The 24,864-nt window shown below is 36.9% G+C and overlaps 1 protein-coding gene across 2 annotated transcripts; it reads right to left on the bottom strand.

Annotated features, from left to right (window-relative positions):
- Positions 1 to 250: 250 nt before the first annotated feature.
- Positions 251 to 24,325, bottom strand: GYG1 (glycogenin 1). Of its 2 annotated transcripts, XM_087933299.1 has the most exons (8): positions 24,136 to 24,271; positions 17,558 to 17,693; positions 13,505 to 13,679; positions 12,606 to 12,768; positions 6,808 to 6,934; positions 2,880 to 3,099; positions 1,301 to 1,351; positions 251 to 1,083 (listed from the first exon to the last, which is right to left on the bottom strand). In XM_087933299.1, the coding sequence occupies exons 1-8, from the start codon at positions 24,140 to 24,142 to the stop codon at positions 898 to 900; spliced, it is 1,065 nt and encodes a 354-aa protein (XP_087789425.1). In that variant the 5' UTR covers positions 24,143 to 24,271; the 3' UTR covers positions 251 to 897. The 2 variants fall into 2 exon arrangements, with proteins under 2 accessions (XP_087789425.1, XP_026557374.1); XM_026701589.2 differs by lacking the exon at positions 1,301 to 1,351 and having other exon boundaries at positions 24,136 to 24,325.
- Between the last annotated feature and the right edge of the window lie 539 nt (positions 24,326 to 24,864).

Below are 24,864 nucleotides of genomic sequence, written 5' to 3'. Positions count from 1 at the left end.
GTAGAACAGTCCAGCCTGTAGAATCAGAACTTCTGACACCATCTTCTGACAGCATTTTCTTCTTTTTATTTCCTTCCCATCTCCAAAGCGTCTTCCAGGTGAGCTTTCAATTAATGTATACATCTTCTGTGGCCTTTAAATAGAACACACATCAATGGAAAGCAAACTTACACCAGATCAACTTTTAAGAAAATTCTCAGTTGTATTGATTTGAAAAGTGTGTTGACACAGATTACAAATGCTAAGAGACTTCAGAGGGTCACAGATTTTATTGCCACTTGATGGGTTGACAACTTTCAACAATGTTTTTATTTTGTACTTTGCCATTACAGTTCACAGATTTACTTGTCTCAGTCATACAGAGAACCTGAACAAAAGCATTTGCCATGCTGTAGTTTTGTGCATAGAAAACTGGTCAGAAATGGCTGGAACAGGCAAAAAGGTAACTTTACAGTTATCAAGTTGCATATACATATGCTAGTATTATAAGGCTTTTCTGTTATACCTGCCTGAATCTCTAGCCATTATTTCTTTGTAGCAAGCAGAACATATTGGTGTGCATGTGTGAAAGGAAGGAGAGGTAACGCACAGTCTTTTAGGTCTGAGTAGTATGTTTCAGGCCAGTGCAGTATCCTGTTCTCAGGTGCTTTGCAGGCATATTCGTGAGTTTTTGAGCAAAAGAAAAAGATCTGACTGTTGGACACATGATTGGCACACGAATTCATACTTAAAACAGCTTTTGCTCCGTTCTTACCTGCAGTATTTCCAAAAGCCTTCAGTTCAGCACCGGCAACGCTTCTGGCAAACTTAACTGACCCTAGCTGACTTTTCTAGTTGCTACAGCTCTGAAACAAGTCCTTGTATTGCTGATATTTGGGGGAGCAAATACAAGTGCTTTTACTGGAGGTAGGTGTCAAGTTTTTTCTTGATGTTGTCAAAGCTGTCTGCTCCCATGTAGTCAGCCTGACCTTGCTCCCATTTTTCTTTACGTTCTTCTGAGGACATAGCTGGTGGTGATGGTGGTGAATGTGGCATTTCTGCTGCTGAAAGTGACAGGTGAGAGACTGCCTCTGTTACCTCTTCCTAAAAAGAAATGAAAGATAAGTGGGAGAAGCACAATTACACACTACAAAAAGGTATAAGCATAAAGTAACTAAGCAGAAGGTAAGAAAACTAATGAGATCCCATGCAAAGCAGCAAGCACCATTTATGCAATTTAAAGAGCTATGAATACATAAATAAAAAGAGAATCTGGGTCAATGAAATAGCAGACAGGTAGTTATGCTTAAGTTCTTCATACCTCTCTACAGAAGCCACAAGAGAAAGCCAGTGTATAGACCAAGCCCGACAGCTGCAAATAGTTCATTAGAAAGTTGAAATACAGACAACAGAAAGCATAGCTCAAGAATAGATCAGTATGTTTAGTCACAAGGCTAAGAATATAATCATTGTTTTCTGTATATCAAGCCCAAGTAATCAATATTGCATGATTAGTCTGAATGCAGAAGAAGGCAGAACCAAGTTATTTTAAATGACAAGATATGTAAAAACATCAGTAACCCCACCCCCCACAAATTTTGTAGGTCCACTATTGTAAAATGGTAACACAAATTTTAAGACAGTTGGCACAATATCACCCTCAATTTATCAGAGACAGCAGTTCATAACAGAGAGGAGACGTGCCCCTGCAGGCATCTTCATGGTCTGTTTACTGAATGCAATTTACTAGAAATTTTCTCTTAAGACAAATAACTACGATGCCAAGCATAGTGCAGGATATGAAACCCTGAGAGGCCTAAGTGCATATTCCAATCTGAATCAACATTTAATGAGAATTAATAGAACTCTGTCTTTAAAGTTCTTTAAAAATGCAAGAGTTAAATGCTCTAGGATATGCTTAATCTGTGAAAAAATGTAGATGAATCATGAATGTTTCAAGGAAATTCTTCAAACCAGCTGCATGGATTTACAAAGTATGCAAAGCCATTGTTAAAAAAATATCAAACTTTCAGATTCCTTGTAGACTTCTTCAAAGTTCTGTCGGGTGGGGTAGTTAGAATGATGGGAAAGATGGTGGTGGGAAGTGCAGAATACCATTGGTGTGGATGAGTCTGAACTTGCACAAAATGTTTGACCCTATTTTAATGTATATACTTCCTGTCCTGAAGTGCCTTGAAAATTAATTTGGCATTGTTTTCTTCATATTGTAGCACTGAAATGTGGTATATGCTACATTTATAATGGAAGATACAATCTTACATGGATGGATGATCAAGATAGGAAAAATATCTTTCTGTCTGCATTATTTCTTTGCTCTATAACATTTCCTATGAGCTCTGGAAGAAATAGCAGATTTTAGGGGCACGTCAGCAGCGTTTCAAAGAAGTCATTGCTAACTATATTTAGGATGATAGTGAAGCATGATTTGACTGATTCAGGAGATAAGGGGGTTGTAAATTTATTTAAGAGATTTCTTTTCCCTGACCTCTGAAATCTATAACCTCCATTCCTGCTCAAACTTTCTCTATTGTAGAATAAAGACTTTTTATGTTCCCATTCTCCAAACACTTGTTTTAACAATCTGGTTAGTAAAGCCATAAATCCAGGCCTGTCCATGTTTGTTTTGGCTACCCCATAGCTCCTTAAGAAAAGTCTAGAACAACTATTATTTGGTCACCTAATAAGAAGCATACCAATGTGCTGCATTTATAGGGAGCAGACAAAATGTTGCAAACTTATGACTAGTCAGCTCTCTAGCTAGTGCACAGTTGCAAGCTGTTTTTGTAGCAAACATGCTAGCTTAACTCAATTCCAAGCCAAAAATAAAATATTTTCTACATCCCACATTAAAGTAGAGAATGTCCATTAATGAGACATACCGCCTTTACACCAGTAGCTGTATCTTTGATTACACCATGCTGCTGTAATAATGGTAAGATATTTGTGACAAAAGTGTCCCACCACATATTGAGGAACTCTGGATGAATCATTGTGGGATCTTGAGTGTCTTCTTTGACACTTTTTGCTTTGGAGTCATACGTATAATTCCATGGTTTCACTCTGCCCAGAAAGTGCACAACTTTAGCATTCATCCCAAACCTGTCAAAAGAAGAGGTCACTTTTATGTGTGGGTAAAGTCATAACACCTTAATATCGGAGTGCATGGATATAGCTTGAAAGAATAATTGCTTAATAGTTGTTTAAAGTTAAATACAATTAAGCTCAATATTTCGTATGGATCTGAATTCTTATGTCTATCAGAAAAACACCTTTACTGGCTTTATCACAGCCAGACCTGGTGATGATGCACAAGGACTGCAGAGAAGTAATCAAAATCAGTTTACATCAATTTGCAGAATTAATTCAACTTGTTTCTTGTCAGTAAACAGCAAGAAGCTACAAACTGAAGATCACTGAAGTTCATCCCTGAGAAGTGATCAGAAATTCCACCCTGGTATCAATAGTTTTAATATTGTGAATTATACATCCATACAATAGTACTGTATATAGTTATAGTTATATAGCTATATAACTAACGTATGTATTTTTACCACCAATACCTACCAACTATCAGACTTTAGACATTGCCTTTTCCTCATTTATTTGTATTATAGAAAATTTTAAAATACTAGGATATCAACAAATCTTAATAAAGTATGTAACTAAGCACATAATCATGAGTTAGTTTATTAATTTGATAAACAGCATAATAGAACAAGGAGTGTTTGAAACTGAACATGAAAGAAAACCAGTTCTACAAGATGTCTTCAATATTGTATGTGAAACAAGTTGACTTGCTGTGTTATTTAATAATAATAATTCTAAGCATTGTTCATTCACTATCTGTTCAACATTCTCCATCTTTTTTCCTGAGTAAAACATCCCCCTAAATAAGCTATTTTAATCTCTTTGGTATTGTATGAACATATTTTTTTTAAAAAAATTGAGTTCACGCCTATTTCTGTTAAATACATTTTCTATATTTAAAAAGCATTCAATGTGACCATAACAAAATTTAAGCTTACTCCAGGAGCTATTGCATTTGGCACAGTTGATTATCCTGTTCTAATGGCATGCTAGTATCAAGCATAGCATGCTTAAAATTTCGGTAGGATTGAGAAGGAATCTGGTCAGATTTTCATTTTTTAAAACTATGATATACCTATTTATGAGCAATATTTTATTTGTACTTTGTTCCCTATTTCAAAGTGGAAGAAACTCCTGCTATAATAGTTCAGCAATCATGGCCAGAATGCCACAAGAATGGAACTGAAGGACTCCATGTAGCGTAAACCTGAATGTAGGATTCTTTATAATATACTTCATGTTGTAAGAGGAGCTGCTTGCAATCACAATTACATCACAATTCCATTCACCAAGCCAGATACTCTTTCCACCAGCCACTGAGTACAATGTATTCATTCCAGTTTGCATGAAGATCCCAAAATAAGGGCACTAATTTTAACCTAACAGTATCTCATGACATTTGGATCATAAGACACAGTTGAACCTTAACCAATGAAAATGGTGCTTACGTCAGCTGCTCTATTAAATTCGTCATCATTCAATGTTGCCTAGAGACTTGTTCCTACAACTGCACACTTGCTTCTGGATCTTCCAAGGGCAAAATTTAAAGAGATTTATTTGGCTTTTCCTGAGAGGTAAGATAACCTAATGCCAGCAATTAACAGCAGTTTAATACGAAACATGAGTACTTCAGAAATGAACATGCTACCAAGGTAGGCTATATGAGGGGAAAAAGTAAGACATTGCCATAATCTCAATTTTGTGGCACCAAGAGCACCCTGAGATTGTGCCATTAAAATCCAAAGATTAAAAAAAAATCTTTTTTAAAAGTTTCAGCTAAAACGTGGGACAAAAATAGGAGTGATAAAGCCTTTGACCTTTGATCTTAAGGATCCCTTTTCATAAGTGAAATGAATATAGAAGCAAACTTCTCTCCTTCAATGGGCATATACATTGTGGGTTTCCTGACTTTATAAAACTATATATCTTCTTCCTAACCTTCTAAGATATCCCAGGGACTGTCCGATTTTTTTTCATTTTTTCAATAGATAAAATCCATCAACTCCAGAAGATCCGCTGACACCTATCTTTCAGCAGCAGCAGCAAATTTGCCAATTACAGATCCAAATTTGCCTACTAAAGCTTCTAAGAGAGTTGCCCTGCAACCTAACCTTCCAAACAGAGCAAAGAAAGAGATCCTGATGCCTTCATAATTCAGATGCATTGCTCTATAATGGCCAATTTTAGCAGATACATGCTGGGCTTTCATTAGTACTGTCCAGTCTATCAACTCTTCAGGCAAGGGAAGATGGGGAATTATAGGCAAACCTTCCTAAATATCTACTCTTTCAGGACATCTTATACATCAGAACACATGAAATTTACTAAATCTTTTTCAGCACTCTGAACCTCAACTCAGAGCTCTTATGTCCATTGTACTTCTGAAAGGTATCGTTATTTTCAGTTTTATTCTTTGTCTTTTTAGGGTAGATCATCTTTCACAATCTCAGCTGGTACTTCTAGAACTCCTCACAATAACAAAGAATGAAGCAACTTTCCACTACAATATTCTCTTTCTATCAGGCACCTAATTGTGCCTTTGGCTACTCACGTAACAGACAGATTAAATGTCACTGACTCATCCACAGAACTATTCTTTCTTCCAGGATGCTACTGTGAGATAATTCCACTTTTTTATTTCAGCCTAGCATGCCTTCTTGATTTTCTTCTGCTCAATTATATAAACATTCGTTGAGGCCAATGTTCTAAAGTCAGTCTAGATTTTGTATTTGTTGAAGACATCTTGCCTATATTCTCCCAGCTTTCAGAGCTGTAGAAAACATAGGTTCACTCTTTACGTGGCCATCATGCTTTTGTCTTTTACAACATAGGATAGTTTTCCTTAGATAAACAGTTATTTCTTGTCTTCCAATGACCTTTTAAAGGGTGTGGTCTTGCCTTTCAGCATTTTATAATAGTCAGATTGAGTTTTGTAATTTATGTATTTATTCAATTTCTATAGCCGCCCATCTCAGACAAGTGACTCTGAGTAGCAAACAAATTTATTAGCCAATTTATTGGCTAACCAGCCATGTTGTTTTCTGATCTACATTTACTACAGAAGCACTCTTCCTCTGGGACTCTGTCTTACTGAAGTTGTGCTAGACAACCAGACTCAGTCCTTCATCCTTTCACAGTATTACAGATAGTTATGACTATTGGAAACACCACCCTCCTTGATTATCTTCTGAAAATCAGGTCTTCCTCCAGCTTAAAAGTTTGTTAGTCTTTCTTATGTGAATCACTCAGAATACAATAAAGTGCTGATTTCTCATCTGTAAGTGCAGTTCTTTGAAAGTCACCTGTGAATTCATATAACTTCAGTGGGGTTCTGTGCAGTGGCATTAATTCATAGATAACCACTCAAAGAACTGTAGTGATATTCTTTTAAATTTTGCTGGCTTATTCTGCTGAGATCAAACAAGTGATAACATAACATTAGAGTGATTCTAATGTAACCATCTAATTCCCATTATTCATATTGGAAAAAAAACTTAGGTTGGATAACGTGTATTACCTATTATAAGACATACTATTAACAAGTCAATTGTTTTACTCTCATTTAAGCGGTGGGGATCCTTGCCTTGCCATGAAGAGCAAGTAGCATAATTCCTCTTACACTGTTTGAATCTGGAAGCAGTAGAGACACAGAATGAATATTAAATCAAGCATATTTAATAGTTCAGCCTACTCTGTCTGTGTCCATAATCATCTACTTACGCTTTAAATGCTGGGAGGTAGGAATAAATAGAAATACTGCTTAAGTTATAAATAAATGGGAGATGCTTGCTAATATCTGTAGTTGCCCAACTGCTGAAGAAAGTGTTCAACAGACCCTGGTCCCCACCTGAGGAAAGGAAAGAGAGAGAGAGAGAGAGAGAGAGAGAGAGAGAGAGAGAAAGGTGAGTCAAAGAAAAAGCAATGGTTTAAAAAGCCGTTAAAAATCAGTTTCAAATATTATTGAAATACCATACATAAAATGAATGCAAAAGATCAGAAATGTGTGTATCTCATCTGTAGTATTGGTTTGGTAGTTTTGTTGAACAAAATTTTGAACAAGTTTATTAATACAATTTAAAATCCTGTTCGGTAATGAGCGAGACAGCTTTCCAAACATTCATAATTGATTAATTGAACTGAAGATGGACCATCTAATTATTTCGGAAGTATGAATCTGTTTTCATGCCAAATAGTTTTTGCTGGTGGAAATCAGTTTAAAAATTGCTTTACGATGTGTCTACCTATTTTCTCAAATAAAATATATTACTTTAAAAAACCTGCTTAGTTCTAAAAACGGAACCATTAGAAACTATGAATATGCCCAACAGTTATGTAAATGATTAAAACTGAGACTTTCTGAGGAGTGATTTTTGCCTTTATTGACCACACTATTTATCAGTTGTTTTTCTCAATGAAGGACATGATCATCCCTGCACTGACTTCTTCTGCAAGCATCCATGACTCATCATGAATTAATATTTAAGGCTTTTAAGCTCTTGGCATCTTATCCAGAACACTAGCTTCAGGGAGCACAGATGGGGTTGCATATATCAATCTACATTCTTTCAATTATTTTGTAAGGCGACAGACATCAAGTAAATCATTCAGGCCCAGGAAATGTTTATGTTGCTTAGTTCAGTTTAGGAAACAGAATAGTGAGCAACAGAGTGACAACAACATTTTAGAAGCAGCTGAGCTGCTTGGATTGATTTACAAAAAATAAAAGAGTGGGGACTTTTCACTTAAATACTTTGCAAAGTTATTTATTCAATAAGGATTAAAGACTGCTATTTATATAGACACATCAAAACTTAGTAGATGGTAAGTTTTGGTTGGCTCTACCAGAGAGTCAAGATCAAATATTATTCACATATGAAAGATGGTATACTTGATTTATATAATATCTATCTTTAAAATAAAGAGTTATCTTATTCACTTTACAGATCAGAATAAGATTAGGAATATTCTTTCCTAAGCATGCAGCTGGAACACAACAGCAGCTCTGAGTGCATCTGAAGCTATTTGTAATTTCAAGTTTGGCAATTCCAGTTGCTGTACCAATTTAAGATTCAGGGCATATTGAACATAGAATGGAAAAAACCCAAACACTTAATGAATTTCTAAGGAAACAGCATCTCTGTTTCAATTTCCCACAGCAAAAAGAGTTGTTGTCTGAAATTTGTTTATGGTTATTGCCAAAACATACCCCTTGATAATATTTTTAAGTGAAATTCAATATGCTTGCATTCTGGGATAAATGTCAAAATAAACTTAGGAAATAGTCAAGGAAGGTAATATTGAGATAATATAATCAGAGGGAATACAAAACTTCTATTTGTGTTTTGCTTCAGACAGGAACCATGCTATCTTAATTGTTAATGTAAGCCATCTAGTATCTTTGCCAGTTTAACTAGTGCCAATACTCATTAATTAAGTCATATGAAAAAGCCAAGAGTAGTTTAGGACTTAACTTTTAAATGACAAAAAAAGAAGCTCAAAAGTAGATTCCTAAATAACTCTTGCTATTTCATAGGGGGACTTTGTTTTCCATTTTGCGCTGCATGTTAAAAGAGGCACAAATAAATCTACTGAAAAGTAACAAAATTTAGGCAACCAAGACAGCTTCTTTGGAAATTTGGAAGTTAGTTTCTGCCAACTAACACAAGCAACTCCTAAAATTAGAAAGCAGCAGGTTTAGTTCACATGAATGAAGCTTTAGAATGTGGCTGTTCTTATGTGGGGAGGGGAGAATGTTCCCATGATAAACTGTCTGCAGTAATGTAACCTAATTTTCACGCATATTTTAGCAGAGGGAACACAACAGTACAAGTGTGAATAATACCAAAAATATACCCATTCATTATACATCTATGCAATGTTTTCACCTCCTTTTACAATTCAATATAGTTCTTCTAAAAAGCATCTTCCACATAGACACTTCACTCAGAAGGCAATTTCAAATTAGGAGCAATTATAGCCAAGCAAGTAATAAAGAGAGGTCCTGTTCTACAGAGATAACAAGACTTTGTCTCATGGACCATTTATATAACATTTCCAAAATACAGAAAAATACACAGGGTCAGAAATCCAGTATAATAGAGTTGGAATTGACCTTGGAGGTCTTCTAGCCCAACCCTTTGCTCAAGTAGCAAAGCCTATACTAGTTCAGACAAATGGTTGTCCAATCTCTTCTTAATAACCTCCAGTGTTGGAGTATCCACAACATCTGGAGATAACCAGTTCCACTAATTAATTGTACTGTCAGGAAATTTCTGCTTAGTCCTAGGTTAGTTCTCTTTATTAGTTTCCATCTATTGCTTTTTGTTCTGCCTTCAGGTGTTTTGCAGAATAGGTTGAGCCCCTTCTTCGTGGCAGCTCCTCAAATATTTGAAAACTGCTAGTCCTTCTTTTCACTAGACCAGACATACCCGATTCCTGTAACTTTTTCGTATTTTTTAGCTTCCAGTTCCCTAATCATCTTTGTTGCTCTTCTCTGCACTCTTTCTAGAGTCTCAACATCTTTTTTATATTATAGTGACCAAAACTGGATGCAATATTCCAAGGATGGCCTTACCGAGGCATTATAAAGTGATTCATGTGATCTTGATTTTGACCCTCAATGCAGCATAGGACTGTGTGGCTTTTTTAGCAGCTGCAGCACACTGCTGACTCATATTTAAGTGATTGTGTTACTGTTATTGAGCCAAATACCACCTATTCTATACCTGTGCATTTGGTTTTTCTTGCCTAAATGTGGAACCTTACTTTTTTATCATTGAATTTCATTGTTCAAAATTGTTCAGATCCTTCTGTATCTTGAGCCTATCTTCTGGAGTGTTGGCTATTCCGGGCAGCTTAGTGTCATATGCATATTTGATGAGTTTCCTTTCTGCTCATCTAGATAATTGATGGAGATATTAGGCGTAAGGCAGAGCCTTGAGTTACCCCACTGTATACTTCTCTCCGTATAGATAAAAGTTCCATTAAGGATTACATGTTGAGTGGAGTTGGTCAGCCAGTTATGAAGCCATCTATGGTGGTGCTGCCTAACTCATATTTTTCTATCTTATCAAGCAATAGATTGTGGTCTATTTTATCAAATGCTTTACTGAAGTCCAAGTAAATTATATCCACAGCACTTCACTGGTCCACTAATTTTGTTACATTGTCAAAAATACAGTAAGATTTGTCTGGCATGATCTGTTTTTGACAAACCCATATTGGCTTTTAGTTATGTTTGCCTCTAGGTGTTCACAGATTTGTTGCTTGATTATCTTTTTCAGAATATTCCCAGGTACTAATGTCAGGCTGATAGGTTTATAGATTCCTGGATCTATTATTTTTTCCTTTTTTGAAGAAGCGAACTACATCAGCCTGTCTTTGCACTGAAAAATGTCTGTTTTTAGATTTTTTTATCCTGCTTTTATTATAGTTATTAAATAATTCAATGTGGCTAACATATCTAATATTCCTTCCTCCTCCTATTTTCCCCACAAGACCACCCTGTGGTCAGTTGAGCTGACAGTGAATGATTGGCCCAAAGTAACTTAGCTGGCTTTCATGCCTAATACAGGAATAGAACCCAGACTCTTGTTGATTTCTAGCCTGGTGCCTTAACCACCAAACCAAACTGGATTTTATTCAATTATTAACTTTTTTTTACAATTATTAATCAATTATTATTAACTTATATTTTATTAGAAATATTATTATAATTTTACTATGTTTATGACTTCTTATTCAGAAAAATAGCATTTATTAAATTAATTTGCCACTATTTTCATCTATAGCGACTGCAGGTAGCATACAACAGAGAAACAGTTTCATAATTCTCTGCAAAGGGAATCAAGCTAAGTGTCCCTTGAGTCAATATTGTACAAATTAACTTCCTGCAATCTGTACCTACTACAGCCCCAAACAACGTGGTTTGGAGTGATGGGAGTTATAATAGAAAGACTACTGTAGCTTTCTTCATGTTTCTTGCTTTCTGTATGTAAAAGATTGTGGCCTAATTGTAGAAATGAAAAGCCCCAGAAAGTCATTCTCCTTCAGGCAGAGGATTATTGAAACAAATAGAGAAACAGACCAAAATATTACAGTATATTCTCATTTTCTATCTGCAATTATTTTCTTCTAGATTCTAGCTGGCCATGCTCTTCTTTTTGGCAACAGTAGTTGCAAAGGATCAAGTGAAGTATTGTTGCATAAGTGAGTCTTTTCTAGTAAGCCAGGCCAATCTTCACTGGAATTAAAGGGGGGGGGAGGGGAGACTGTCTTTTAAAAACCTACAATTTTTATTTTTGTTGCTTTTAACCATTTCAGCAACTGTTATGACACTCTTGGAAGTTTTAAAGCCTTTGCTTTCGGTTGTAAATATGCCAACCTGCTCTGGCAAAAATGATAAGTGGCCCTTTTTTCTTGAGTGCTGGACATCTGTACTTGAAAGGACTGACATGATAAAACCACACCAAGTGCATTTACAGCAATTGTCAAACCAGCAACTTGCCCTGCCTGTTCCATTCAGGCATTTTTCTAATCTAGAAAGACTGATGGGAGATATTCTTTTGAAACGAGCCTCGCACGGAAAACAGAAACCTGTTCTTTGCAAAAAAATGTTTCAAATTCAAAATGTCTTAAGTCTGAAATGCCTTAGTTTGACTCCAATCCTGTTCCGATCATTTTGGAAGTTTTCAGAAATAAAATTAAGGTTGTTTGAAATTGGAATCACTTCAGGACTACTTGGAACATTTCTGGAAAGTGGGGACAACCACTGGAGCTGTAGCATACAGCTTAGCTACTTTTTTATTCTTAAGTGTAGGATATACAGTATAATTGATGGGCTTAAGGTACCAGAAATCAGATTCTGAGGTAATATGGGGCTTAGGTTAAACAGATTAAATAACATGGAGATGCAGCCAAAAGCTCCCCTTTGCAGCGTTGTGTTCAAGCAGTAGCTAGAAGTCTTGATGACTTAAATGGCCTCTTCAAACCCTGATGCTAGGAATATTCTCATCAGGTCTTCCTTTAAGAAAGATCAATATCATTGATGTCATTGCCAAATGGATGTTGTAATTCATTATGCATTTATCTAACCATGTTATTATGGCTTGAAAGATAACACTGGTCTTGTTCTGTTACCTATATACTGTCTGGACAGCACAGGTCTGTTGCTTTTCTAGAAGCAGCAGAACACACTGCCCTATTCTATATGCCATTAGGTAAATGACTCTTGGTCTGTCGAAAGACAATCTATTGCAATTCTTATTGTAATCATACACACCCAAATGATTTACTGACAGATTACCCACTTCCTTTTTACTCCACTTTTAGGAAATCTTATTAATGTTTCATACATTCAGGTCCATTGAAATAAAACCCCATCTACTGAAAGCTTCGGAAGTACCCTGTTCTACAAGCATTACACATTTGCTATAGATTTGTTTTGAATAATATGATTTAACATACCCAGCCTTTAAATAAAACATTTCCCCATCAACCAGATAAAATGAGATAGGTACCATCAAAGCTGCCTTTCTCTGTGGCAAGTTGCAACAGTTGATTGAATGTTTCAATGGAAGGCCTATAAACAAAAACTCCTGAATTGAAACAGTCAGGCCAGCCTGGATCTGGAGCTGCAGAAAGTTCTTCTCTTTCAAAAAGTTCATCAATGTTTGACAAGACCTAGTGGGGAAGAAATGGTTTGCAAGTACAAATGTATTATTCACCAGCAAAAGGAATGGTAATTTCCTCTAAGATACATTGTTATGACATTGTTTAGATCTACTTATGTTGATATGAGTTTTTCTGGAAGCAACGTTAATTGAATGCATTTCAATTCACAATTCATGCCCCATTTTAAAGTTGTGAAGAATCCTGTCTATATGGCAAAGATAAGAGACTAGGCATTCTAGTTAATGTGTATATTTCTATATCTAGCACTATCCCAGAATTCTGGCGCAGTCTGACTTTTTCTTTAAATTATTGCCTATTTATCAACAGGGCAAGAAGATGCACAGAAAAGTAGATGGATGCTTTTATGCACTGGATTAAGCCATTATTTGCTGTAGCGAAGTATGCAGTTTCTACATATCTCTGTTTATTTAGCGTATGACATAGAGTAAATGGATAATAAATTATATATGGAACACCTAATACTATGGTACATATACGATGGAAATATGTAGTCAATTTTGTAAGGTCTGAAGAATTCAACATTTTATATATAAGCTATGGATTATTCTTTAAAATACTTTGGTTCATGAGAATGGAAGAAATATTCTATATATTAATAGTACATATGTCTGAAGTGGTGCAAATCAAAAGCATCTAATTGACTCTCTATGTGGCATATAAATTACTATTTTTTAACATGAACTGAACACAACTGAAAAGATTATTAGCATCAAGAAAGACATACCATTGTGTCTGCATCCATAAACACACACTTTGAATACTGTGTTAGTTCCCAGCAGTGGAGTTTTGTCAAAGTAACACCAAGTTCAGGCCTTTTCAATAGTGCAAGATGGGCTGAATCACCACTGTCCAAAACATTCACCAGCTTCACTTCATCAAAGACCTTTTCTAAGACTGTCCTATTGAAAGGAATGGTCATGGTTTACATCAATACTCAATGCCACTCATTCAATGCCACTCACTTATCCAATAACTGTCTACACTATCCCAAGAACCTGTGAGAAAGCAGACTCCTATATCGTATTTCCGTAAAAGCCTATAGGAATTTGCTTGAAATAGATTCTCCTGACAGCAACTATTTATCCTCTGTAGTATGTTTCAAACTTAAAGTGTACAGGAATGCAGATTTGAGATAATGCATTTGAAAGGTGGTAGATTAGTACTACTGACAGGCTCTCAGAGCTACACAAACAGATGGGTCAAAAAGACCTACACTCTTGATAAGTCAACTAGCTATTTTAAACTAAAGAATTATGGAGCTTTTAGCATTTATGGAATGACTTCTGGGCAGTAGCCAAGAATATACCAGGGTTGCAAACATACCCACAGGAAATTGATAAGGTTTGAAAACTCACAAAATTATTAACCATAACTAATCATTGATAATGATTCAGCATCTGCAAAAATAGAAATGGGTATGCTGAAAAAAAGAAAACAAAATTCAGATAAACTGAGTTCTAGAATAGAGATGCAATCACAAAGCAGGAGTAGGAACAGGAAACAGTGGTGGCAGCTCTAAATTCTACCAACAAAATTTATCTTATTTTGAAATTTCTAGTTAGCTGAGTTTACACTAAAACAAGAATAATAGTGTTTTTGAAGTTTTAAATTTAAAATATTGAATTCTAAATCACCTTTTAAAATTTAGGGGTCTAAAAAACTCTCACAATGTAATAGTATGATGTGCAGGGATCTTTTTTATACTACTGCTCTCTTCTCTGTTAATCAATACAAAAGCAGAAGTCAGGGCAAAAGGCAATACTGAAGTACTTCCTCTCTACCAGTTTTACCCTAAATTCTAGGGTATTCACAGTTGTGCAGGGAGGAGCTAGAAGACTTAATGTCACTTCCCTACAGATTACTGCTGCTTCCTTTCTAGCTAGCTAGATGACTTTTGTCCAATTGCCCACGAAACATATGTAATATATGTAACATATGTAAGATACTTAATTATTAAAATTCTGGCATAATTTTTGCCTTTAAAGATTCTTCTGGAATTGAAGGTATTTCTACCACAGATATTTATTTAGACTGGGAGAGAAGAGTAAGTTCTTTGTAAAAGTTCCACTTACGTAAAACTTTATAAACAAATTTAAACATTCTGCCCTCCCTCAAGAAGAGATATCTTGCAGAGCATTTGATACAACTGCTAAAGATTTAGCACAGCAAGCCACAAACCTCACTATGCAAATATTTGAGTAAGCTTGAAAATGTAGTCAAGTTTCTCATATCCTTTACCAAGACATTTAGAATTCAGGCTACAAGTTAAATTAGCCTTAAATTGGGAAATAATTATGACTAATTAAATTTGCTAACACACTAGCAACTACCTTAGTTGTCCATAAATAGACTTGTCTTTCTTGTTTATACTAAGAATAAGGAATCTAATGTCTCATCTTTATAAACATCCCGTTGCTAAAATCTTGGTCCTGCATTATTTTCAACATCCATTCTTATGAAGCAAAAATCTTTCAATTACATTCAGGGACATTGGCAAACTCCAATGTCAGCATACAGATTGTTGCATAGAATCAACTTGTCTGCTCTTCCTCCAGCAGAATAGCCCTTCTCTTTATCCAAAAGTCTCTAGACCAGGGGTCACCAACCTTTTGGACCTCAGGGACCACCAAACTCATAATTTTAGATACCAGGGATCACTAACTGGTTCTGCTTGGCCTAATTTGTGGGTGTGGCTTGGTGGTCATGTGACTGGCTGGGCATGGTTTGTATGTAAATATTATAAATATTTATATAAATATAGATTTTTTTTTATTAAAAAAGAGCAACTTTTACCCCAAATCAGGCAAAGCAGGCAGGCAGATTGAATTGCTCACAGAATCACAGATTCATGCAGAAATCTATCTATCTGCCATTGGCTAGTTCAGTCTGTCACATAAAATTTGCTTGCAAGCTAACTCACAAAAATTAACTCACAGCACACCATGTATGTAAATATTAATTTTTTTTATAAAAGAGCAGCTTTTACCCAAAATCATGCAAAGCATGCAGATTAAGTTGCTCACAGAATCATTCAGTGAGCTATCTGTCTGCCATCAGTTAAGTCAGTTGCTGTGGGTCTGCACTGAATTTGCTTGCAAGCAAACCTTCAGTCCTAAGGGAGGCTCAGCTGTGCTTAAAGGCAGAGCCGAAGATCTAAAGACAAGCTAGAAAGCAAGAAATCCAACCATTTCCTGCTTCCTAGCTAATCAAAATCTCCTGGCACAGCAGAACAGATGTTGGTCAGAAAAAGAAAAAAATAGAAATTTAGCCGGCAAGTTTGCTGGGTAAGGAGTGAGTGGGCGGGGAGAGTTCCCGTGGGCCATGTGGGCGGCGCAGCCTTGTGTTTCTGCGCAGCCTGGATTAATTGCTTTGGGGTAGTGCTCTGGGGGTGAGATTTCTCTGAGGCCAACCAAACATTTTTCACGGCCCACTAGTGGGCCGCAGCCCACTGGTTGGTGACCACTGCTCTAGACAACCCTAAAGGCAAAGAGCCTTCAATGGCAATTTCTAATGAATGTAGAAATTAAGAGCCCAAAGAAAAAAAACTGTAAATATTAATTCTCTACTTGAGGATGATTAAATAATAGTTCCAGGCAGGTTCATGTTTGTTACTTTACAATAAAATTTCAATGGGAACTGTAAGACACTGTTTGTTCCAGAAAGTGAGAAAGAAAAGATTATTTCAACTATGCAATAACTATTCACATTATTTCTACATATGATTTATCTGAACAAAAGATGGCCTAGCTATGCTCTTAAGGGAAATTTCACCCAGCTGCATTTATTTATTTATTTTAATAATAAATTTTATTAAGTTTTCAAATTTTAAAAACATAAAACTTTACACATTGCTATCAACATCAAGACATCTTTTGCATCTCCTCATATTTTTCAGTATATATATTTACTTATTCCTTTATCATTACATCTTACTCTTGCTATAAATCAATATCTTTTATCTTTACATATCAATCTTCTCCATGGTATATTTACATATTTACATATTCCCTCATTCTTTTCCTAATTGCCATTTTTTTTAATTTCTATACCACTCATACCAGGCATCCCAGGCCCTATAATAAATTGAATCTTCTTGTCTTTTATTTTCATCGTTAGCCTGTTCTTGTCTGTACAATCTATTATATTTTTTATAACCATGCCTTCTCCTTCCAGAGTTGTGCATACAAGATCCTTGCAGCTGTTAATATATGTAACATGATATATCTATCTGTTTTACTGCATTTTTGTGTTATTATACCTAATAAAAAAGTTTCTGGATTTAGTTCAGTTTTCTGATTCGTGATTTCTTCTATCCATTGTCTAATTGTATCCCAATATTTTTTCACTTCCTGGCATGTCCACCAGGTATGAAAATAGGTGCCTTTTTCTTTTCCACATTTCCAACAATTTGGGTCTGAGTTAAACATTTTTGCCAGTCTAGCAGGGGGATGGTGTCACCTGTAGAACATTTTGTATTGATTTTCTTTGTATGCTGTGGATGTAATTAGTTTATAATTTAATCCCCACATTCTCTCCAATTTTCCAGGTCTATATTATGGCCAACATTTTTCGCCCATACCACCATCGTCTCTTTGACCACCTCCTCTTCCATTTTAAAATCTAGTAGAAAGTTATATATTCTTGAGATCATTTTCTTTTCCATTTCTTGTAGAATTTTATCTAATTGATGCATTTATTTTTAACTAAACTCCCACCTGATCTTCGGGTGCATTTTTTTCACTGGGGCTAGATGACCACAGTGCTTCAGGCAACTTACCTCATTGCATCAGATACATGGGGAGTGATCAACACTGTCAACTTCCTTGTCGTTCTATAATTCCGTAGCGATGATCCAAGTACAAGTGCTCCTTTTACGTAGGAATCATTTGTGGCTAGTGTCACAAAAGACTGGTCTTAAGGAAAAGAGACAAACATATCATTAATATGGGAAAGACCTATAGTACATTCTTAGGACCCATCACTCAGTTTTATTCCGGCAGTAGTTTCAGAAAAATAGAATTTACTTTTTAGGTTAAAAAGAATTACTGTACTTATATAAGTAATCCTTGACTTACAATTACAACTGGGACTGGAATTTCAACACCCTGCTGTCGTAAGTAGAATCAGACCCAATTTTATGACAATTTTTACAAAATTGTCCTCAGACATTAAGTAAATCACATGGTTAATTAATATAGCCATTAAGTGAATCCAGCCCCCCACTGGCAAAAAAAGGTTGCAAATTGTGATCACATGACTGTAGCATGCTACAATCAGTTGTGAACATGAGCTAGTTGCCAAGTGCCCGAATTGAGGTCACATGACTGCAGGGGTGGTTAAGTTACTTTTTCTGAGGCCATCTTCAAATGCTTGTTAGTCGTAAGTCGAGGACTACCTATATATCCAAACAGCACGAGTCACTTGATTGCAAGATAGGTAGTTATATAAATATTACAAATAAATAAAACATTTTTTGAGATCACAACATTAAATATTGCCTTTCTATCGGCTTCCAAGAATCCTTTGGCAGAATCAGTTTAGGAATATACTAGATTAGAGAAGATGAAGGTGACCTGACATTCTGCCACCCTCTTTTGGCTTTGGCAATACAGCTGGGGCTGATAATTACTGCTATACTAGACCAAATAAAGCATTAATAAACATTCATTTATCTGCAATGTTTAACTATTATTAATTTGTGTGTTACAGGTCCCATCTATTAGAGAAGTACTTCTAGTCAGACCAAGAAAAATAGCCTTCTGTATGGAATGTTATTATCTCAAAAGATAATAACCCCCCTCTGATACTTTTCTGGAAGGCCTTGAAGACATGGTTGTCAGCGGGCCTGGGAATCCCCGGTTGATGGAGAGTCAATCAAGTGGCTGGTTTGATTGCTGCCATGTAGAGTGGAGTGGGATGAGGTACTATACTATGCTGTACTGTTCTGTACTGTGGATTTTTAATATAATTTTAAAAAATAAAAGAAATAAAAACTCATGCATATCTACAATTACCTAGCCAATAGTGTTTGAATGTGCATATTGAAAAGTTCTTCCTACAAGGTAGGACCAAACATCATCCACTGGTAGTAATTTAATCCTAACAAAGAACACTTTTATTTTCTTTCCTGTCTTACCTGTAACAATGGACTAATGTAGGAGTAAACCAAAAAAAAAAACACACCTTGAACAAAAAACATTCAAAGGAAAATGCTTGCCACACGTTAGTAGATACCATGTGCCTTTTTGTGCTGTTGCAAGGTTATATTTTTGTGGAGATGAAACGATCAAACTTCATATTATTTGGAAATAGGAAACTTCTGTGTCAGTGAAATTGTTAGGAAATCTGTTTAGCAATTCAAATTGTGCAAGATACACTGGCTTCACAAGTTTAAACTATATATACCAAAATGAATTTCTAATTAAATGCACTGTTCCCTACTTTTTGCATAGGATTCAACTTAGTGGGTTATAGTAGGAATGGCTCAGACCTTCCCACCCATGTAGTATTAAATTCATTAATTTCTCCCCATGGAGCACATTATCTAAAAGTTTACAGGCAAGTTAGAGCAGACCAGCCTAATCTACATTATGCCCTCCTTAGGCAATGCCCACATGTTTATATGTATCCAATTTTGCAATGGAATAGCAAACTGTGTGGGTCCTGAGATGTCTATTGTAAGCAGGCTGATAAACTCCATCCAATTGTAGTGGTTGGGTGCCCAGGAATAGGTTTGGAGTGTAAATATTTTTTCCTGTTATAAGCTTCCATAATCAATTGCTCTGTTGGCAGAAAATATCTGAAGATGATGCAACAATGGCAAGGGAAAAAATACTTGTTACATGTCTCAGTAATAAATCCTCAGTGTGAACAGCTAATCTATTTGAGACAAACCCTCACAGAGCATAACCATCTACTTGGTAAGCAAGTCATATTACATATGGAAATGTATTATTAAGAGCAATGAAGGCATCCTAAGTTGGAGATATTTCTGCTCTGTCAGTATGGCAAGTAGCAACTGAAATATAGATGAGATGAGAAACTCAAACTAGCTGATTCAGTGTTATCATTAGTTGCATACCAAAGTCTTTTCTTTTCAATCTGAAAACCTAGCTAGAATTTGTGTTTAGAGTCTGTACAATGTTCTAGCTAATGTTCTTTCTAACTGATGAAAGTTAAAGTGTGGTCAACTGGAACTTATAAGCCTGTAATTATCATTTAGGAAGGAATGAACAGCCGGTCTGATACAGTGGTTAAAGTGTTGGCCTAGAAACCAGGAAGCTCTGAGTTCTACTCCTCCCTTAGGCATGAAAGCTGACTCTGTGACTTTGGGCCAATCACTCTTTCTCAGCACAACCTACCTCAAACTGGTGTTGTTGTTGCGAGGAAAATAGGAGGAAGAAATATTAGATGTGTTTGCTGCCTTGTGTTATTTATAAATTAATAAAGGTGAGATAAAACTCAAATAAATACATGTTATTTGTTCCTTACTAAACTAAATATGAATTCCAAATTGGTAATGTTTAGTGTTCAATTTTTTCAATTGTTCAAGATCAATGCTGCTCAAGAACTTCATGCAATTATATAAATGTTTATAAAATGATTTTGTAGCATCAATCATTTATTTTTGGTCAAGGACCAATATAAAAACAAGAACAAAAGCAAAGACTCCAGAAACAATCTAACAACATTACCATATAGAAAATATTGCTTTTTATTAATATCTATGACAATTTTATAAAAATACGATACTGTATAAAGATGGTTGTTATACTAATACCATGTTTTAGTTAAATCAGTATTACTCTGCAGGATGAGTATGTATTGTGGATTATGTATGATTATGTTGAAATAACAAACCAATACAGCAGTGCAATACAACTCGGATCACTAATATATTTTTGAAGAAACAAAATGCACATTTCATGAAATTTGCTGACATACATTGGGTGTTCAGTTGCTTATATGGATTTATCAGCATACACAAGTTCACAACAAGTTCACAACAGGAAATAATACAAAAATCTGATATAATCCAGCATCTAGCAAGATCTTATATTTCTGAATATATACTAAACCTGATGTACTATCAGACAATTTAGTATTGAGGATTATTGTGTACATAATTACTGTACATATAATCCAACATATTTTTCCAATTTAATGTTTCTAAAGCTGCTTTATTCCCAAGGGATTTTTTTCCCCAAAGGTCATTAGTAAAATCAATTTTTTCTTTGAGAAGATGTGATATGTGTGGGTTAAGGCAAACGTATCAATATAAACATAAGAATATTACCCAAGGGTGTTATCAATATAAACATAAGAATATTACCCAAGGGTGTTCATTGCTTACATCACTTTATTGTAACACCACAATAACAGGTTTTAAGTTCAATTTCCATTTATTGCTATAAACCCACAGATTTTGGAAAGTTCAAGAGAAAACACAATTTAGCTTAACTCAAGGCTATCTAACATTGGCCATTACGGTCACTTGTGTCTTTTACCACTAGTTGTCAGGCCCAAGCACAAAGATGACACAGTGAAATCCAAACTAGTCCAATAGTTTATTTGCTTACATCTAATAGACAGCATCTCACCAGGCTAAAGTTATAATCGTAGAACATAATAGATACATCCTAAGACATTCTATGGTGTGGCTACTTTTAATTTCTTCCTCCTTCCCAAAACCTCCTAGACTGCTCAGACTCTTATTTGGGCTTCTCACTGGAATTTCCTGCCTCCTCCTTGGGAAACTGTAGTGCTCCTGCTGAGATCCCTCTCATCTCCCTAATTCCTTTTCTAGTTGCACGTTCTATCATACTAACCTCCAGAGAGGCAAACAATAACCATGTACATTGTCTCAAGACATCTTTTTTTCAGTACTTGGCTGACCTTGTCTGGAAAGCAATATCAGACTTGATTAGTATTTGGATGGAAGACCACTGGGTAATTTTATGCCTGTAGGTATCAAAACACAACCTGCGAGAAAGCAATGTCAAACTGACTATATTAGGAAAACTAGGAAAAGCCATGAAATCATCAGAAGCTCAAGGTATTGCTTTTTAATAAAGCACCCTTTATAAAATGAACAAGTGCTTCAAAAATGTTTAATCCCTGACACCTGGAGTTAAATAAGCTCGAGCACCCAGAAGGCAATGTTAACGGGGCCCCCATGCATGCACGTGAGATTCCCCCCGCATGCCCACGCATCTCTGCACATGTGTGTGCATCTCTTGCGCACCCCTGTGCATGCCACGCTATATACCCAACAATCGGCTGTCAAGTGGGCGGTGCACGTGGATGTGCAGTGGGGCTCTTCCAGGCGACCTCTCACAGGCCAGCTGAAGTGGCTCTGCATTCCACTTCCGATACGTATGCCATAGGTTCACCATCATGGAGACAGACTATATCCTGACTCAGCACAAGACAGCACACATGCCTGAAACCAGGTCATATAATTTATGCATAGAAGCATTCCAGAGTTGAATTGGTTTATGGCCAGGAGATGTTAGGGTTGATATTAAGAATGGATGAATGCAAAAGGCAAGGCCTCATTCATGCAAATAAAATAAAACAAGAAATTCCTAGGCCTTCACTTAGTGAATGCTTATGATAGTGATTAGATAGGTAAGAATCTTAACAGCTTGTATCAGCCAATAGGCTAAAATCCCAAAGTAGAGCTACCTGTGGCAAAACAGAGGTACATGGAAACATTTAGCACACTATGTGAGATATTACAGTTATACCTATCCAAGGTTATAATTGTGTTCAAGATAGAGTGAATAAAGGCTAAACTTTCGCAGAACTATCACAAGAAAAAAAACAATCACAAGAAAAAGAACGGAGTAAGTATTCCTCAAATTTTTGGGAATATGTTATTATTCTCATCTACGTGTTATTATTCTCATCTATGTGTAGCTGGCATTATGGTTATATGGAAGAAAGTTCTGATTGAATAGTTAATTTTTAATAGTAGATTCCTACTTCCCACTCAGTTGTTCAGGCTCCTCAGCAACCCACTTGTGCATTAACTTGAAAGTGAACAAGCCACAGGCTTAAATGTGCATTATTAAGAATTCACCACAGTTCTGTGGTGAGGTTCCCAACATGTTTCAGCCATAGGTATATTTTACATTTTGAAAACACGCTCAGGCTCCAAACTCCCTCAAATTGGTATTGTACTACATTGTGAGAGTGAGCGTGTTAAAGTATCAAATTTAAAAATTAATATTCAGGTTATGTCCCCCTGGAATTGACAGAATGTTCCTTATTACTTCTACTCACCATTGCCATTTCTGGGGAGCAGGTGGATAGCCACCAAATTTATTCTTTGGAAAAGTTTATGCAGCTGATTTTTATAGTCCAGAGATGTTCTGGAGCTCTCTGTTTTGCAGTGCTTCATCTTGCTTTATAATTAAAAGAAAAATTATGAAAATGAAGAGAGGAGAAAGGGCCTGATGGCATTAAGGAGAGTGTCTCTGGCCACATTGGCATGGTGGAGCTTCACACCATGGTCCCCACTAGAAAAGGAGACTACAAAACAGTGGTTGCAGTATCTGCAGCCCTAGATAAGAAACACCTGCTAACTGGGAAATTTTATCATAGAGCAGATTTATATGTTTCAAACACCTAATCCTGCTTAAATGGTGCCTCTTCTATCCAATTAAGTAGATTTTTTTTTAAATCAGCCCAAAGAGAAAAGAGAGGGGGAAAAAACTGACACATCATGGACCAACCCCAGAGAACTGTCTATCTGTGCCGGAAGGATTCTCCCCCAGCGGTACAAACAAGGCTGCCGCTTGAAGAGAAGATACCTCAAAATGCACGCATTTACAAGAGTTCTATTCCCCATTTGGTCGCCGGTGCCCGTCACCCGCACGTGCCCCTTCAGACCCTGCTCCGAAGACCCCTAAAAGAAAGAGGGCGCGCGCTGACTTGCACTCCTTGCCCGCTACCTCCCGGGCGCGCGTGTGTGTGTGTGAAACAGGGCTCAAGCGCCAGCCTAAAAATAGGACCCGCCATGCGTAAAACTGGGCAGCCCGAGGTCTCCCGAGGACGAGCGCTCCCGCCAGCCGCCTTCCTTTCCTTGTCCTTGTCCGAGCGCCGCTTTCCTCTCCTTGCCCTTCGCCGGACCAGCAGCGCCGCGAACGAGGAAGTGCCGCAGCTGCTCCGGCTTGTCAGTCACTTGTGGCTGGAAGATAACCCGCGGCCACTGGGCGGAGAGGAAACTCTGGCGGATGTATGACCCGCTCCCCGCAACTGACGACGAAGCCGTCGCGAAATGGACGCGCCGCCGCCGCCGCCAGCCTCCTTCCGGGGGAGGAAAAAAAAAAAAGCGTCACTCGGGCTTACCTGCCATGGTGCCGTTCTCAGTCCCGCAACCCACCTCGCCAACAGACACTCGCACCCTTTCCGGAGCTCCACCACTTTATATAGGGCAGGCGGAGCCGAGGGGAAGGGGCGGAGCCTGCAAGAATGAGCCGAAAAGGGTATGCCTCCTCGGGGGCGGGCTGCCTGCCTGCGGTGTTCGTCGGAAGGCTGCGGTCTGGCGAGGGACGGGTTGGTGTGGCGCTTTAAGGGCGCACGAGCCGTGCAGCCAGAGTTTCGGTGCAAGAAGATACGGTGGCTTGCTAGCTGAAACGGAAAGGGAAAGGGAAGGCGGCATCCTTTTTAGAATAAGGTCATTTTAGGCTGGTAGAGAAAGTTCCAAAATCTCTGGAGAATGGGTACACACGCTCCAGGGACTTGCCCGATTGAATGGTACCCAGCTATAAAGAGCATGCTGTGTGTAGCTGCTTAGGCTGGGCTGAAGAAGCTTCTTTATTTATGTATTTATTTATTTTATTTAGTTTAGTTTGAAAGCATGTATGAGAAAACAAGTTTAAGTATGAACATAACATATAAACATATAAGTATAAACTGGCATAAATATATATATATATATAAATGAGAAGCGAAACGTATTCAAGGAAAAACAAAGAAAGTCCAGTTGAAAAAACACTTTTGGGACAACCATAACCTGAATGAGGAGAATTTCCATAGATGGCACAGTAGGGTAGATGCTCTGAAAAACTTTGGCCA

This window comes from Pseudonaja textilis, chromosome 4 (assembly GCF_049901715.1).
Source record: "Pseudonaja textilis isolate UNSWEBS1 chromosome 4, rPseTex1.2, whole genome shotgun sequence".
Classification (NCBI taxonomy): Eukaryota; Metazoa; Chordata; class Lepidosauria; order Squamata; family Elapidae; genus Pseudonaja; species Pseudonaja textilis.
The sequence above is the reverse complement of the archived record's forward strand: the minus strand, read 5'-3'. Positions and strand labels throughout refer to the sequence as shown.